Source organism: Drosophila erecta, unplaced genomic scaffold, assembly GCF_003286155.1.
Source record: "Drosophila erecta strain 14021-0224.00,06,07 unplaced genomic scaffold, DereRS2 tig00000126-arrow-pilon, whole genome shotgun sequence".
Taxonomy (NCBI): Eukaryota; Metazoa; Arthropoda; class Insecta; order Diptera; family Drosophilidae; genus Drosophila; species Drosophila erecta.
In genome coordinates this window covers 16,191,110-16,207,726 of record NW_020825209.1, presented here as the reverse complement: position 1 = coordinate 16,207,726, position 16,617 = coordinate 16,191,110, and the positions used below count along the sequence as shown (strand labels likewise).

The 16,617-nt window shown below is 41.8% G+C and overlaps 1 protein-coding gene across 1 annotated transcript; it reads right to left on the bottom strand.

Moving 5' to 3' along the window:
• Positions 1 to 3,150: 3,150 nt before the first annotated feature.
• LOC6549972 (nuclear envelope phosphatase-regulatory subunit 1 homolog) lies at positions 3,151 to 3,684 on the bottom strand. The gene has a single exon (XM_026982199.1). The coding sequence runs from the start codon at positions 3,583 to 3,585 to the stop codon at positions 3,214 to 3,216; it is 372 nt and encodes a 123-aa protein (XP_026838000.1). The 5' UTR covers positions 3,586 to 3,684; the 3' UTR covers positions 3,151 to 3,213.
• Between the last annotated feature and the right edge of the window lie 12,933 nt (positions 3,685 to 16,617).

The window sequence follows — 16,617 nt, the reverse complement described above, 5'->3', positions numbered from 1 at the left end:
TTTGGAAAAATGTGTTGAAATGTTTTCATATCTTTTTCGTCTTTCCAACTTCTACCGATACGATAAAAAAATGTTGGCCACGCCTACTCTAACGCCCACAGACCGGGAAAAACTCCCATGCCCACACCTATTAATTTTTATTTTTGAGTTTTTAAAATTGTATTATTTTTCTTGTTAATTTCTATCGATATGCCAAAAAGAATGTTGAACTTCTCGTTAGCGCTACCACTAGCTGAGTAACGGGTATCTGATAGCTGAGGAACTCGACCATAGCATTCTCTCTCGTTTTAAATACAATTTCTGCAAAGGATACGCCAAAGCTACAAAGCTTTTTTTCTTGTTTAATGTTTTAAGGAATTTCATGAATTTTTTGACGTTATACCCGAGACGTGATTGATTTGCCCCGACATTTTCGCTTCGCAATTTTCCCACCTGCTTGATTTGTATCTTGACGCTAATTAACATAAAATGCTTACAGATTTTAATAAGTTAGGGCTTTGGGCCTTTTCTGCTTTTTGGGGAGTTTTTGAAGGCCAACAAGTGAAAGCAGCTTGCTTGAAATGCATTTGATTGCCTAATGTAGTAGTTTCCTTCTAATTAAAACTTCATTTCGAACCAAAGAAGCAGACCCAGAACGCCCGACGAGATCCCCAATTTCCCCGACTTGCTCAGTTTTAAACCGCTTTCTTCGTCTTCCTCGGAAAACTCAGCTGTGACTTAATCACGCGGCTCCCGTCTCGGTGCGAAAATCTAATTAAACAGTTTCGTGGATGTATCTCTGGAGATAGATAACCTCTGCGTGACGCTGAATCGGTGTGTGTGTGTTTCAGTCAGCAGCGAATTAGGCTTTTAGAGTTTCAAGTGCCAAAGGCCCCAAGCATACACTGACAGTTCAAATATAAGTGTGTATATGATGACAACGCGCCCTTAAAAATAACTTGAGTGAGAAATATATTTTCTCTTTTTTTATACAAAATTATAGTTGAAAACTTAGATCATATGGCAAGAATTTTGTTCCGGTTTCTTAACAATTAAATTAATAATAATTAAATACATATTGGAAATATGCTTTTTCGCTATGCGGTTTCGAAAAGTGTGTTCTTAAAATGTGTTAAAGGATCTTTAAATCTTCTGATTGCGTAGTTTGAGACCCATCGAAATGGTGAAAAAGGATTATAAATTTAAATTAATTTAATATCTGGAAAAGAAATTAAGATTAAAAATTTTCGCTCCTCCTCGACTGCCGACCCCTATATAAGCCCCTTTTCGGACGCCCCACCGGAGTTTCTGGTCATATTGCTCCGGGCAATCCGCTCAACTTGCATAATTTCCGCTGGGCTTTCTAGGCTCCGCTTCCGCTCTTGTTGTTGCAGCGTCAGCTAATTATAAAGTTGTAAGCGGAAACATTTACAAAACATTTAGCGAAAATGCTTATTTCCCAGAAACGTGTGCGGACTTGGTAATATGCAAGTTACGCCCAAGCCCTGCTGGCGAAATCAAAAGGCCAATGTTGGTCCTGCAGTACCACGTATGCTGGCCAACCAGCCGGGCATGCAAATGTGCCTGTGCGGCAACCGTTGACGACCATAGACCGCAAACGAACTCCGACCGTCATTCTTCTTCCTGTCCGGCATCACATATCTCTTACTTATTTACTCCGGCCCGGGAAGTGAAATAGAAGAGTTCGCCTACCCTAGTAAGCGCACGTCAAAAACACTTGCGAAATGAATTTAGTGACGAAAGACAGAACTCAGATCTGAATACGGACCACCTAAAATATGGCTGCCGTGGTTACTTTTTATATTTGGCGTACTGCCTGTATTGATGGAGAGTGCATAGAGAATATAGAAGACACATACATTAATTCAAGGGGATGCAAAAAATAGAATACCCGTTCCTAGGGTGTTCAAAGCGCCGCAGTGGGCCGACAAGCGCCTGATAATAAATGTCAAGCTGTGTGAGACGTGGGCATTGTGGCTCATGGGCTTGAAAGTTTTAAAACTCCATGAATTCCGGAATACGTAATCGTAGCCTGTGCATATGCTTGCAACGCACTCTGATTTCCACTGGCGGCTTATGATAAGTTCTGCTTTTTATCGCTGCTGTTGCTAGATAACAGCAAATAAGAGCAGTGCAAGTACAACGAGAAAGAACGCCACGTCCACTATCCGATACCCTTTACAATAGTGCTTTATAAAAAACTTGGTTAGAAATACCGATGGGGCCAGGTTGTATGCATTGATGCACTAGGCAGGAGTCACTAAAACCAGAATGAAACTAAATAACCGAGACGACCCCATCTGGGAAACAATATATGCTACAGACTTGGGATTCTACAGATTCTAGTTTGTTTGTGGTCATATCAGTCTAACACCATCAAAAAACAAGAAAGAACACTGTAGTCGAGCTCCTCGACTATCAGATACCCCTTACTCAGCTAGTGGCAGTGCGAACGAGAAATTTCTGGAGCATCGGTAGATGTGGAAAAAAATTTCAAACGTGTTCTTGGATGGCTCTTTAGAGTAGCGTTAGAGTAGGCATGGATAAAAAAAACGAAAACGCTTCCTTCTACCGGTTACATACTTTTCAACGAATCTAGTACAACCTCAACTCTACGAATAAGGGGTATAATAGAAATTAAAAATCAAAAAATTTCTCAAAAGTGTGGGCTGTATGTGAAGTTAGTGTGGAAGTGGCAAACACTATTTGGGCAAATCGATAGAAATTTACAAGAATTATACAAAAAAATTTGAAAAAAGTCAATACGTTTTTAAAAAATGTGTTGGTTTAGACCTTAGACATGGACATGGCAACGTTTAAAAATAAACTTGCGCTGCATCTTCTTTGCGCGCCTAATATCAACCTTCTACCTTTTAAACGGACGGACAGACCGACATGGCGAGATCGACTCAGCTAGTGATCGTGATCAAGATACTTTTCAACGAATCTTGTAAAGTACAGTTCCGCTTATACTTTTCAAGGAAATTGCCGAAATAAAGTTATACTCCACTTTATTGGAAATCATGCCATTCAATTTAAACATTTAAGCTAGGAACCCGTAATATACTCTGGTGAAAAAGTAACATTATTTGGAAAAATATCGTAATCTTTCGGCACACTTCAATATGAATAATTCTGCCTCTGGCATAATCTTTTTAAAGATAGTTTATTGGACTGTCAATTCAAGTGTCTCATTGGGGATGTTAAGCTAGGCTACTCTGTCTGTGGTGGGACTAGGATGAGACGTCCCTGGTTGTCAATGTTGAGACGGAACGGAGACAGCATTTCTCGGGTATCACGCATGATGCTGGGGTCCTGCTTAACGGCGTGATTGAACCCGTACAGGATAAGCAGGCATATGGTTGCCAGGGAGAAAGCGAAGGCGCTGTGACTGGACATGATTTGGAACACCACCGACTCGCTTTCCTTGGCATCCCGAACCCAGTGACAGGCACTGATCGCCGAGCAGGCGAAGATGGCGCCCATAACAAGGCGCCATCTGAACGAGCTCCGTTTCTCTGTGTTTACCACCTCAGCCAGCCGACGCTCGAAGGCCAGCAGGTCCTCCTGATCTGGATACTCCATTTGGAATTGAATTTTTTACCGACACGACATAATACCCCAGGATAAAATAAGGTAATTTTTCTTTCCTAAAGACGAAATGTGTTTGAAGAAAATGACAAAGTGATGATGATTTGATTTCTGGCGTGCATAATGAGAAAATCACACCTGTTACGCATATAGTAGATGTGTATACTAGATTCATTGAAAAGTATTTAACAGGTAAAAAAAACCTTTCCGACCATAATAAGAATATATATACATATATATTCTTGATCAGAATCACCATATACGTCACTTCATGCGTCCGTATGAAAGTCGAGATCCCGGGAACTATGAATGTAGAAAGGTAAGGTAATCATGACGATTATCGTTATGCCTACAATGATTAGTTTAATATGGTTGCCACGCCCACTCTAATGCCCACGATAAAGGCCAGCCGAAGTACCGGTTAACTCGTGATCATTGCAATTCAATAAATTTATAAATTTATAAATAAATATAAATAAATTATAATAAATAAATAATTTATAAATAAATTTATTTTAATAAGTATTTTTTGTAATATTTATATATAACAAGAGAGAAAGCTAGTGGAAGTACGGACAATAATTTCAATATTTTTCTGCCTTATCGATAAATATTGGGGAACAAAATAATAAAATGATAATAAATGTAACAGCTTTTCAAAAGCGTGGCAGTATTTTGCGGTTTGTGGGCATTGGGGAAGGCTTGTCAAAAATGTTTTGTGATTTCGATAGAAATCCTGGGACGGTGCAGTAGGACATGTCCAGCTGTCTTCGCTGCGACTGTGCAGAAGTTCACATGGTGGAACCTGAAGAGGTGCCCAATGCAGCCATGGTTGGTAAGGAGTAGACGTGCATCGTGTCCATTCCGCTAGGTCTGGAATGGGCTGGCCGGTCCATCTTTCTTGTGACGCTTTCCAGTTAGCCTATCTCTCCTCCTCGCAGGACCCCTAATCCGTGTAACACCTTCTTCAACTTGGTTTTAGTCAATCGGGGAATTCCCGCACGTCCTTGGATATGGTCCTAAAGCCTCTGAGAGAGCCTCTGGTAGGTAACGTAATTGGTGACCCACCTCCCAATGGGAGCAGCGCACAGGACCGTTGCCTTGGTGACCGCCACAAGCAGCTTGTTAGGCATACGTCTTGTAATATACTCGCAGCCTTGTGTCGTACGGAACAAATTTGTGAAGCCACTGCTTGAACTCTTCGCTTTTTATCCCAGCATCTCGGCACCTCTGCTTATATTCTTTTGGCATATCGCAATTTGTGTAGTTGCCACTTAAGCAGCGCACTTTTAATGGGTATTGTGATGATAGTTGTGGCAGTGAGGAGGTCTCTTGCTCAAAAGATGTTTTTAGAGCCGATGACATACCCTGTAATACTATATCATTCGGTAAGTGACCGTCTACAAAGATAAATGGCGAAAAGCTTTTGCAGCGTTTTGAAACTTGTTGACTTATCTACGCCATTCAACTACAGTTTTTCACTTTTCCGGTAATGCGACAAATTGCAAAAGATATTTATTTTCATGGAAACATTTTTGGTAAATTAATTTATAAACGAAATTGATAAAACACATTTCATAGATCAAAAGTTAGACTTGCCTACATTTTCGAAAAATCAACTATCCAATGATCCGCTCTCCTGGTAATTACAGAGTAATCAACCACCTGAACAATAATACTCCTCAAGCTAAACTGAGCACTAATCCAATGCAAGCAAAAACTAATGATAACGACAACAATGTGTTAGTAATTTGACAATAACACGGCTATCGGTATTTCGCAACCTTTAAATCTGTCAAGTGGAATCTGTGATGGGCATGTTGGATCGGACATAAGCACCCGGATCCATGTAGGCGGTCATGTAATATGGGGTTGCTGGCACGCGGATTACAATTAAGTCACCTACACTAGGAGCAATTTGCATCGCAACTGTGGCTGTAGCACAAAAGGGTTATTCAATCGCCCGGCAGCGCAACTCACCTCATCTCATTTTCACTCCTAGCCCACAAGAATGCATTAGTGTGAAAAATTGTATAACTTCTGAGTCCCTCAAGCTAGGGACTGTACCAAAGGCATCCTAAAGAGATACTCATGATTTGTCTAGAAACCACAGATAAACAAGATATAATTAATGAGTTTGCTTTATTTTCATAAATGTGTAAAATATTTTGCTTAAACTAGCTTAAATGACAAGATATAATGCTATAGTCGAGTTCGCCGACTATCAGATACCCGTTATTCAGCTAGTGGAAGTGCGAACGAGAAATTTCCACATTTCTGAAATATCGGTAGAAATTGGTTAAGAAAATAATAAAGTTTTAAAAAAATAAATAAGAAGTTTTTGGCAAACATATAACCAAAATGAATGAAAAATGAATTCAACTTTTTTCAAAAACGCGGGCGCTTTTTTAAGCGGCTTATGGGTGTTAGAGTGGGCGTGGCATGCTTAATCTCAACATTCTAGCTTTTGCAGCTCCTGAGATCGAGGCGTTCATACGGACAGACGGACGGACAGACGGACATGGCCAGTTCGCCTTCAGAATATATGCTTTATATGGTCGCAAAGGAAACTATGTATGCCTGTTACATACTTTTCAACGAGTGTATAATAGTATATACTCTACGAGTAACGGGTATACAAATATGGAAAAAATATTTTATTCGTCTTGTTGGACTACGTTGGACTCCATCGTTATTTGCCCATGATATCACACAGGTCGCATTCTAATGCGTTCGGACTGTCATTGAACCGTGGCGAAGCATTCTAAAAGCGCTGACAATTCAAGGACATTACGTACTTGTCTGTGTACATGTTATGCAATAAATAGTATGGTCTTATAGCAATCTAATGGCCGTTGTGGGCGACAGTTTTCGTTCTTGGTATCGTTTCCTTCGTCGCACTTTCATTTTTACGGGACACATACATACCGGCTCTTTCGACGACTGCGTTTAGTGGTCTTTATTTCCCAGTTGCCTTTCAAACGCAAATGACCCACAAAGAATGGGGACGGGGGATAATAAGGGATATAGTCAGCCAGTCACTGGACCTGCCACGCCCCCTGTCCCTTAACGTGCGGCGAGGAAAGGCGGGAGCACTGCGACTCTCGTAAAAATAGCAACGAAATTATGCAATTAGTGGCGTAATATGAAGCACTTTGCTGGCGCTGTGGGCGTTCTCGTTAATAAAGTTACCCCTCAGATTTCCCCTTCTCACATTCCCATTTGATTTTTCAGAGACAATAGCTTTTTCGGTGCTGTCGAAAAATTCTATATTTATAATGATAGCGTCCACGAAGTGAAGAACAAATTGATAAACAGAAGAAGAACCAATGCCTGCAGATGCCATAGGCTTTATTGGCCATAATACCAGTTTGGGATCCAATTAAATGTACAATGCCGCTACCTATTTATTTGCGTAAGTTCATTTGATTTCGCTGTGATTTAAAAAGTGGGTGAAAACGAGACAGGTGAAATCGCGCTCTACGTCCTTAGCTCCAACAGACTAAAACAGACCTGGTGGCTAACACCCAAAAGCTGAGAAGCTGGCATCGATTTTCAACAATTTACTCGCCTACGTCAGTGATTAAAGGGTTCGTGGCCCGTGGCCTTAATCGGGCGATGGGCGATGGGCGATGGGCGGTCTAGACCCTCTACCAAGTCATCGACAGGCTGCCAGCAGATGGGAGAACAGCGTAATGGTTAAACTTGGCCAAACGTGCTTAAAATACACGTTTGCCTTGGTCGCTACAAGCCGGGCCAATGCCAGTGCCTATGATGCGGATTATTCTTTCCTCTCGAACCCACTGTATGGCGATGAACAAGGTTTCGACGGACGGGACTTCTCTAATATAAATTTTATTTTACTTTGCTTATTGAAATAAAGGCTAGCAAATAAAACTATGGAGCTTTTGTGTTCATTTTTCAAGCACGTAGTTTCATTTTTTGGCACCCAAACAGGAAGGAAACTTGCGTCTCAGGAATCTGCATGCTTAATCGCCCACTCCAAACAGTAAGCAGAGATTATAAAAATAATTTTAATGTATTATAAAATGTGGGTTTTAAACAACATTTTAAGATTTGCATTCATTATACATTTTAATAAAAACTGGCGTCTGCCGAATAAAAAAGATTTATGATCAAAAACAACGGAACTATGATTTCCCTTCTTTATTTACAATTAGCTATATGTTATAAACAACTATATGTTTAAACAACGAAACTGCGACTTCTTTTTTTATTATTTCAAGTATAATTGATTTATTGTGCGCTGTATGCTTAGTTTGTTTAATAACATAGCTGCAGTGGCTTTCGGCAGGATCAACATGTAAATATTATATACTTATTCTAACAGCATGCTTATTGAGTAGGTTTTAACTAAGTAATTGTCTGGAAATGTGGGTAACAGGGAATTCAAAAGGTATTCAACAGGAATTCAATATAAAGTACATTTTAATGCTCTAATATATGAGCTTGACTTTTTAAAGGGATGATAGAACGGCTATTGTGCTATAGGGTGTAGAATTGCTAAGGAGAGGGATAAAATTGGTATTGGAATTGGAGATCGTATGTTATTAAGGGCAGTGCATTTCTTGTGTTCGACTCGGCAATTGATCCTGATCAAGAATATATATTATGTATATACTTCATATGGTTGGAAACGTTTCCTTCTGCCTGTTACATACTTTTCAACGGATCCAGTATACCCTTTTACTCCACGAGTGAGGGGTATAAATAGAATACCGAATTAGGTGACTTTTTTACATTTTTTTTTATGACACCTATGTGATACAGCTGTCCGATCCAGCCCGTTCCGACTTCTACTATATACTACCTGCAACAGAACGAGGTCTTCTGGTAAAGTTGCATGCAGATTGCTTTGAGTCGGAGAGACTAGTGGACTGTTTATACTGAGCAAACTTTTCCGACACTGCGTTGCAAGCTTCTGACTGAAAGCAATATGCGCTCTGTCAGGGTATCAAAAGTATAAGAACCATTCCTTAATTCCATTAAATGATTATATTAAAAAGAACGGACAGTCAGACGGACCGAGAAACTCGGTTTTAAACGAACTTTTAAGTCGCCCCGCGAGCCACCTCCAAGTGGCAACATGGCAAAGTGGCTAAAGAAACAGCGTGCAGCAAGCCATGGAAATTCTGCAACAGGAGCAGGTTGCAGAAGTTGCCATTTACGGTCCTTGGTCCTGCTTCTAGGCCAGGTATCCGACGGGTGGTGTCGTGTTTGAGTGTGTCGTATTTTCAGGCAGCGCGTAACCTTGGCGTCTCCATTTTCCTTTTCTTTATTTTTGCTAATGCCGCTGTTGCACCTTAAGGATTTGCTTTGCATGTGGCCAGCGGGGCGGTGGTAGCTGATAGTTGGGCGGTGGGGCGGTGGGTAACTGCAACATTGTGGTGGGTGACCCACGACCCCATTCCCATATACACTCGTATACACTGTGTGGCGTGGAACTGCCTGTGCGTCAGATAAATGCAGTGTCCGAAATTGGTATAGAAAAAGTTTGCGAATTGTGTAACACTAACTCGTGTCCTGGAAAAAGCTCGTTTATTGTACAACCAAAGCATAGGGCTTTAATAACTAAATGTGATGCTGGCTAGGATTTCACAAAATAAATTCCCATCGCGCACACGAAACGTGTTTTTCCCATTTCTCGCGGTGTACAATTAATTCGCTGCTGGCGAAAAAATGTCATAACATGAAGAGTGATATTCCACGCTCCAATTACGAGCAGTCGTGCCTGCGCCAGAGCCAAAAGAAAAATGTGCAAGCAGGAGTAGAAAGGAGTGCCACGCCCACTTACAAGCCACGCCTCCCCGACCGCCGTCTGTGCATGCATTTGCGCTTATGTAACCAATGTCATCGTTATTTTTAACTTAATTTACATGCTTAACTAAAGTTGTCAGAAAATTATGTTGACGCATGCAGCTTTCAATTATGTTGCATACACGAGAGGGCCCATCAACGTCTCTATGCGTGTGTGTGTGCGCGTGTGCGTGTGTGTGTGTGTGAGCACGTGTGTGTAGTGCGCACTGTGCATGTGCGTGTGTAAATTGCGCGCTGGGCAACATGGCGTATGAATTTTGGTCTGACATGTGCACATCATATTATCATAATTGTGGCGGGCAAACGTGAATAAACCAAATGAATGACAGCCGATGCCAGAATGAATGCGCTCGAATCACATGGTTTGTATTTATTTAAAGTGCCCTAAAGACTATGCTCAGTTAAGGTAGGGTGTAAGCAAGCAAATAAATAACTTAATAAGTAAATACATCGATTTAAAAACAAAATAAATGGTTTAAGTGGCGCGACTGTTCCTTGTTTGGCGGTTTTAGGGGGGCTATGTAGTTTGCTCTTGTTTTTTATGCAATATATTTCTGTAGAAATGTTTTTGAACAACATTCCAAGCCAAATTAATTGCAATCGCGGCATGACTTTATAAAAAATAACATTTATCAATGTCAAACACTCCATAAGCTGGGTTTCAAATAGCGCCCATTTGACTGCATTTTCAGTTTACAAATGATTTGATATTTAACCTTCCTCGAATATAAATGAAACGAAAATACTTTTCATTTCATTTGCACCCGACACACATTTATCTTAATGGTCGAGAGTCTCCTTTGCCCCGCTTTTCCATTCAGTCCCGGTTTTCCCGCTTATTTTTTTCTGTCCACCGTCTGACCGTTTCCCTTTAAACGCAGCACCACAATTAAATTTAATGGCAACGCAATTAACTCTTAATTTCTATTTTGCTGTAGCTGTACGTTATTTGTGTGCCATCGCATACGGACATGTTGACCCTACCATTGTCTTGGCCCAAAAAGACAACAAGTTGGTTCATCTCAGTGCTTTTGGCCACCTGTAATCAGTGCAGGGCGAAAGGCAACTGCTTAATTGTATTCCACGCTCATGAGATACTTCATATGCGTGTAAAAAGGAAAGATTTACCTTGTAAATTCCATGTGCTATATGTCGAGTTGCCTATAACTAACTTCAAAAAATCGAATCAATCAAAGCCGTATTTTGATCTGAATCGCTGGTTGTTGATAAGAACTTAATACAATGTTGTCAATGAGAACATGCTAGTAGTAAATAAATATAATTAAACATGTCATAGGTTCTAATTTGTTAAGGTGCTTATTTCAGCAACAACAACCCATTTCAGTGCAAAGACGTAACTACCTTAAAGTTGAATTGGAGAATGCGGGATTCTCGGATAGTTGTGATTGAGGCATTAAGGGCTGAGGTCGAGGTAGCTTGATATTTTCAGAAGGAATATGTACCATATCTTAGCATACTTTATTTTGCCATTTCAGTACGTCCTTCGCGACATAGCATGAGATGCTTATACTTTAAGAAATACAATAAAAAATCATATTTATTTAAGTGGCGTAAACCTCTTAAATAGACTTGTGGTAGCGGGCCATTCACAGTCGGGAAATTCCACGAAGGGGGTTTTGCGTTTTATTAATTAACTAGCTGGGCAGGTTACCTTGGCATCCTGGGCTTCCACAGTCACTGGGTGATACAGCACCACCCAGAGTGGGCAATCTTCCTTGCCAAAGGATTTTCGCCGGCGCTTGACTAAAATGTGCGGCAAATTTTCGTAAATTATTCCCGTTTGGGTGTGTGATTTCGGTGGGCTTGCGAAGGTGTTGGTCAAACAGGAGAACCAAATTGAAATGAAATGCTTGGGATCTCGCCGGGCCAGAACCCTTTGAATTACTTCATTAAAATTGCATATTAGGTGCGGATTTGGTTACATTTACCGCACTTTTTCACCGCTCCGTCAGCTACCGGTCGCACGCTTTTTTATTTGCCAGCCGAGTTTACAAATGTTTTCACATATTTCGCAGTGCTTTTTGCCGACATTTCGACCCACAACTGTTGCCCCTGGCCGCTGGGTCCACAGATTGAATGAGAGTAATGGGAATCCGCTTAATGGGCAGCCTGCGTCGCCATCGTCGTCGACTAATGGACGTCATAAAGTGTCGAAGCCGGGAATCTTTTTGCTACTGCACTCAGGTGGGCAAAAAGTGTTGATCTGTTTGCCGTAAAGTGGCAAAAGCCGCTTAGTCCCACAATGGTTAATTCAACTACGCCGCTGGACTGCTGCACATATTGCTTGGCTGCAATGGCAATTAATTAAGTCTTTGATTATTGCGTGTAATCAAATTATGGCAAGAGTCCTTTCCTTACAAAATCAAACAAAAATTGCACTTGGTACTAAATAATTCAAATAGTTAAATACTAGATCTTATTTGAAAGGCGCCAGTACATGAACCTATTAAAGGCGAACTTTGGTGATTATGTTGTCACGAAGTTAAAAGTCGTGAGAATCTAACGACGATAGGAACAACGCGAATAAATATTCAAATGCCCAGACCCGACTTAAATGTCACTTAAAGTCAAAGTAAAATCAGAAATTTTCCATTTCTGATTAGTTGCCGATATCAGTCTCTGCTATAAAACGCTATGTACTACTATATACTTAAGGAAGCTATCGACTTGCACTGCATCAATAAGGAAGATTTATGGAATTTGAAACTTAGTTTTACTAACGGTTCATGCAATGACAACAAGTGGGCACGCTGTAGTCGACCTTCACGACTATTAGATACCCGTTACTAGGCTAAAGGGATTGCGAGGACTATGAAGTGGGAAAGCGACTCGGCGACCATCTAGCGACGGTTATATTTATTGCATTTATTTATTTATTGATCCTCCGCTAATCCCGACGTGGGTGACTGTTGGTAATGGGTGCGGCTACAGCACCACGGCATTATCGTGGTCATAATCAGCTATCATAATCAGGCGACACTCGAAGTGGGCGGATGGCTAAGGAGTTGGGGATGCAGATGGGGATGCAGATGGCGGCAACAGATTTCGGCCTGGCCAAGTTTCGTAACCGCGGCCTAGACAGCGAAAATTTCTGAGACGTCGCCGCCCGCAGCACGTTGCCATAAATTAGAAAGTGTCAGGTTCGTTACCTAAATTACCTGGCCCGTAAAGAGGAGCCCAATAAGCGAAACGGTATGCCCAAGAAGCCAAAGGGGCGTGGCAAACGTACCCAAGACAGGAGCAACATCGGCGATAGCAGCACCGTCCACCGCTAAAAATATGAATATGAACAATTTGAGATAAATCGATTTGGATTCCACTTATCTTTTGAACTGTGTTCAGCATTTAAATGCACTTTTATAAGTGAATTGAGGGTTAGTTCGTTTAATCACAAAAAGTGCATTTATCAAATAAATGTCTTTAGCCGCAAGCTACGTAGAACAATCTAAGCTAATAATTTACTCGGTGATAATTCATTATCGCACAGTTCAAACTGGACTCGAACCCTATTTCTTTCAGTGCACAAGCAGCGACGTCGGCAACAATAACACAACAACAACAAGAGCAACAACAGCGACAGCGACAACGACAACGACAACGACAACGAATTAATGTCTTTTTATTTGCGCCTGGCGCGCCAAAAGGGCAGAAAGATTTGTCAAGGATATTTACGGTAGGCGGCATTGCGAAGGCGTTTCGCCAGTGGGCGTGGTCCGGTGTCTAGCGCGCTTTGCATGAGACCGAAACCGGAGAGGGAGGGGGATGCAGACAGGAGCAGATGCAGGGACAGGACGAAAAAATAAATAAAGATGCTGACCCAGAAATAAAAATGAGATTAAGTGTGATTAACACGCCGCCGAGCTTAGACGGCGTCCCAACCTTTTTCCATATTTTCAAGCTGTGGGCGCTTTCTGACGCTGCACAGCGAGAAAAACATGAGACTTGACCCAATAATAAATTTATCTATGTTATGTAGCGTAAATACTAAGACCTCTACATATCCTACTGATTGCTTAAGGCCTTGGCATGTAAATTATTGAGTTTAAGCGGAGATTTTAGTGTATGTATACCCAACAATATATTATAACGACAGGCTTTTTTTTTCTCGTGCATATATTGCAGTGCACTCGTGCACTCTCTTGGTGTGCTTCGGCACTAAGTGGACTGCTGTTTCCCAAGGCCGTCCATAGTAATTATTCAAGGCTATATTAAATAACCAGTGTGAGTTTAACCTATCTGTAAGCTGTGGTAGTTAAGGCTCTCAGTTGGAAATCGGATAGTAATTGCTCAGTTATGTATGCTATATCTGGTCGAGGATGAACTAGAAGTCGACCATGAACTTGGTTTAATAACGAACAGGAAGCAGTTTTAGACTAATCTTTTCGGTGTAAGTGCGTTTGTTTCTTTTTCTTGCCGGCGCATTGCCTGGCATTAGCCGCATTATGCATTATTTTCGCTTTCAAAGCTCGAAAGGGAACAACGAAAGCGGAAAAGGGAAATCTGGCAAAGATAGATTGAATAAAACAAATGGCCTGCCCCGACCCCTTAGCACCATCAGCACCACCATTTCTCCGCTGGCGTATCTTCCATCTTTTGGCCGATTCAAGCTTATTCTGCCGCGGATTTCTAGCCGGCGGCTGGGGGTAATTTATTTAGTTACAACTTGATTTGCATAAAGCGAACATTTACTTTTTAATTAGGTGTAAAATTTATGCACTTCACTTTCATTTTAGCCATGGCCCCATAATTCCTTTCAACTGACCCAAGGCCGGGAGGAGAGGGTCGAGGACGTCCACCATTAGGTGGAAGGAGGAAAGCGAGTCCTGACTTTTTCCTAAATTTTGTCCAGGTTTTTGAGCCGGTTGATTACTTTCTTAATTTGTTCAGATAACTGGCAAGGCATTGCCAACGTAACAAATTACTAAGGTTGCTAAGGTATTTAGGAAGTCAAGACGACCAAAATGTTTTTTGAAAATATTTCAACGATATCTTCTTTGCTTTCATATGCTATAATATTACCTATCTTCATGTTTCAGGATCAGGCCTTCCACCTGTATGAACTTCGAGATCTCGAGTCCCTAGTTTTTAGTGACTAGGGACTTGGTACTCAACATGATTCTAGTAATGTAGTGCAAGTTTTTTACCACAGTGGTAAAATATTTCTGTGGCTACATGCTTGGAGATTCTCAGCTCTGTTCCAATTTTCACTTCCAGCTAGGTATTTAGGTTTCTGTTAGGAATGCAACTATCAAATTTGCATTCGAATGAGACGTTGCACTAGGGCTTTAATTCTTTCTTGCAAATCTAGCTGGCGAATATGCACAGGACTGCAACAAGAGCTTACATATATTCATTTATATGGTTTATAATGAGAAAAACAAGTCCTCGGACTCGCTCCTGACCAAGAATGTGCCTCTATATGAATCAAGCTCCCAAAGAAGAATAACAAAGAAGGAATATTTAGTATGGTTACGAGCAATTTTTTCGTGTGCAATATTAAACGGTATCCTTGCTGTTTGCGTTTCTTCATCTGCCTTTAGCTAAGTAAGTATCTAAGTATCTGACTATGACACAGTTCTGATTTTATAATTCATTGGATTCATTATATTTGATTTTTTTCAGCGTTTAAAATGACGGTCCATGAATGAGCATTTATCAGACGCATTTATCGAATAGCTGCGTTTGGAGAGGATATTGATTTTAAATTAAAATTGATTTAATTAATGTAACTTCAAGGAAATAGAAGCCCGTGGACCCGATATTCGAAGTGCTGTGCAATGGCCACGTATGAGGATTCGTTGGGACTCGCCGATGAATTGAGTTGCCGATGAATTCAAATCAGGTCCCTAAACATGACATTGTTCTCAAAGGCGACGCAGGTAAACGGAAGAGTCACTCCATTTGACTCGATGTGATTGCATTTAGCCGGCCAAACAAAATCTTCGTGGCCGGTAAGCGAGTTGTGAGCTACATCAGATTTTCGCCCTGTTTCGATTTCGATTTCGATTCAGATTTCTATTCCTATTCGTACTTCGACTCATATGCCACATTGTTCGAGTACGAGGGCGAATAGTTCGCCGGCTGCGGAGCGTATTACCAGATGTCTCACTGCCTCAGCACGTCCAAGATACATTTGCCGCTCTCAACGCCCCGGAAAATCCCACCGTCCACACTTATATCGCCCAGGCTGGTATGTGGAAATACTTTTGGTACTTTTGGGCGGGTAGTTAATCGGCTTGGCTGCACCACTGCCCTGACTTGGTCTTATTTCCACCGGCAAGGTAGGTGGCTGGTACTGACGAATCCAGGAATCCAGGTGTGTGGGCATCAGGACGAGAACGTGCCCGTGCCACAGGCTCATTTAATGCAGCACACTGAGGTGCGATAAGGCATTTCTACATTTCTTTTTGCCGCTCACTCGTACATAAAAGGGGGCGTTTTCTACACCGGGAGCTTCTCGAGTGAATGGCAGGATGGAATAATACCAGTAGGAGCCGAAGGACTGACACAGGTGAGGAGTCTAGTCACACTGAGTTTTTTGTGAACGAAAACAATTATAAGCTCATAAAATTTAGGCCTTAATACATATTCGAGCAGTTAGAACTAAGGCTCCTACTGGCTTTGTAGAAACACCAAATGGATTACGAAGGTGCTATGTGTATGCAGGGAAAAATAACTTTTAATCGCACGTGGGCACCCTGTTCTTCATTCGATTCATGCCTCTCGGTTGGCAACTTCTGTTGCTGCTATCTGTTGTGCTGTTTGTGTGCGCATTTCAGTGCCAACAACTGTCAATCTTTCCGTTTCTCAGCAGTGCCGACGAGAATTACCCAAGAAGCGGTTGGCCGGCAACCCGCCACCCAGCCACCCAGCCACACAGCCCATTTCCCATTTCCCAGTTTCCAAGTTTCCCACTTCACCACCCAAGGCCCCGGGTTCCCGCGCCGCACCGCTCGCCAACATCACTTATCCGCCATGTGGTCGTGTGTTTTGATACACATATTGTATCGTGTTGTGGCACAAGCCCAGTCGAGCAACGTACGTGAGTCGGCGGCAGGTGAGAGAGGGCAAGTGGAGCAGGGGCAAGCAGGGGCAAGCAGGGGCAAGCAGGGGCAGAGACTGGGGCTGGGCTCAGAGGAAAAGGGGGCACGGTAGACTGGGGACCCG

Excerpts from the sequence above, each read along its gene's own strand:
- LOC6549972 (XM_026982199.1), bottom strand. The coding sequence starts at position 3,585 with ATGGAGTATCCAGATCAGGAGGACCTGCTGGCCTTCGAGCGTCGGCTG.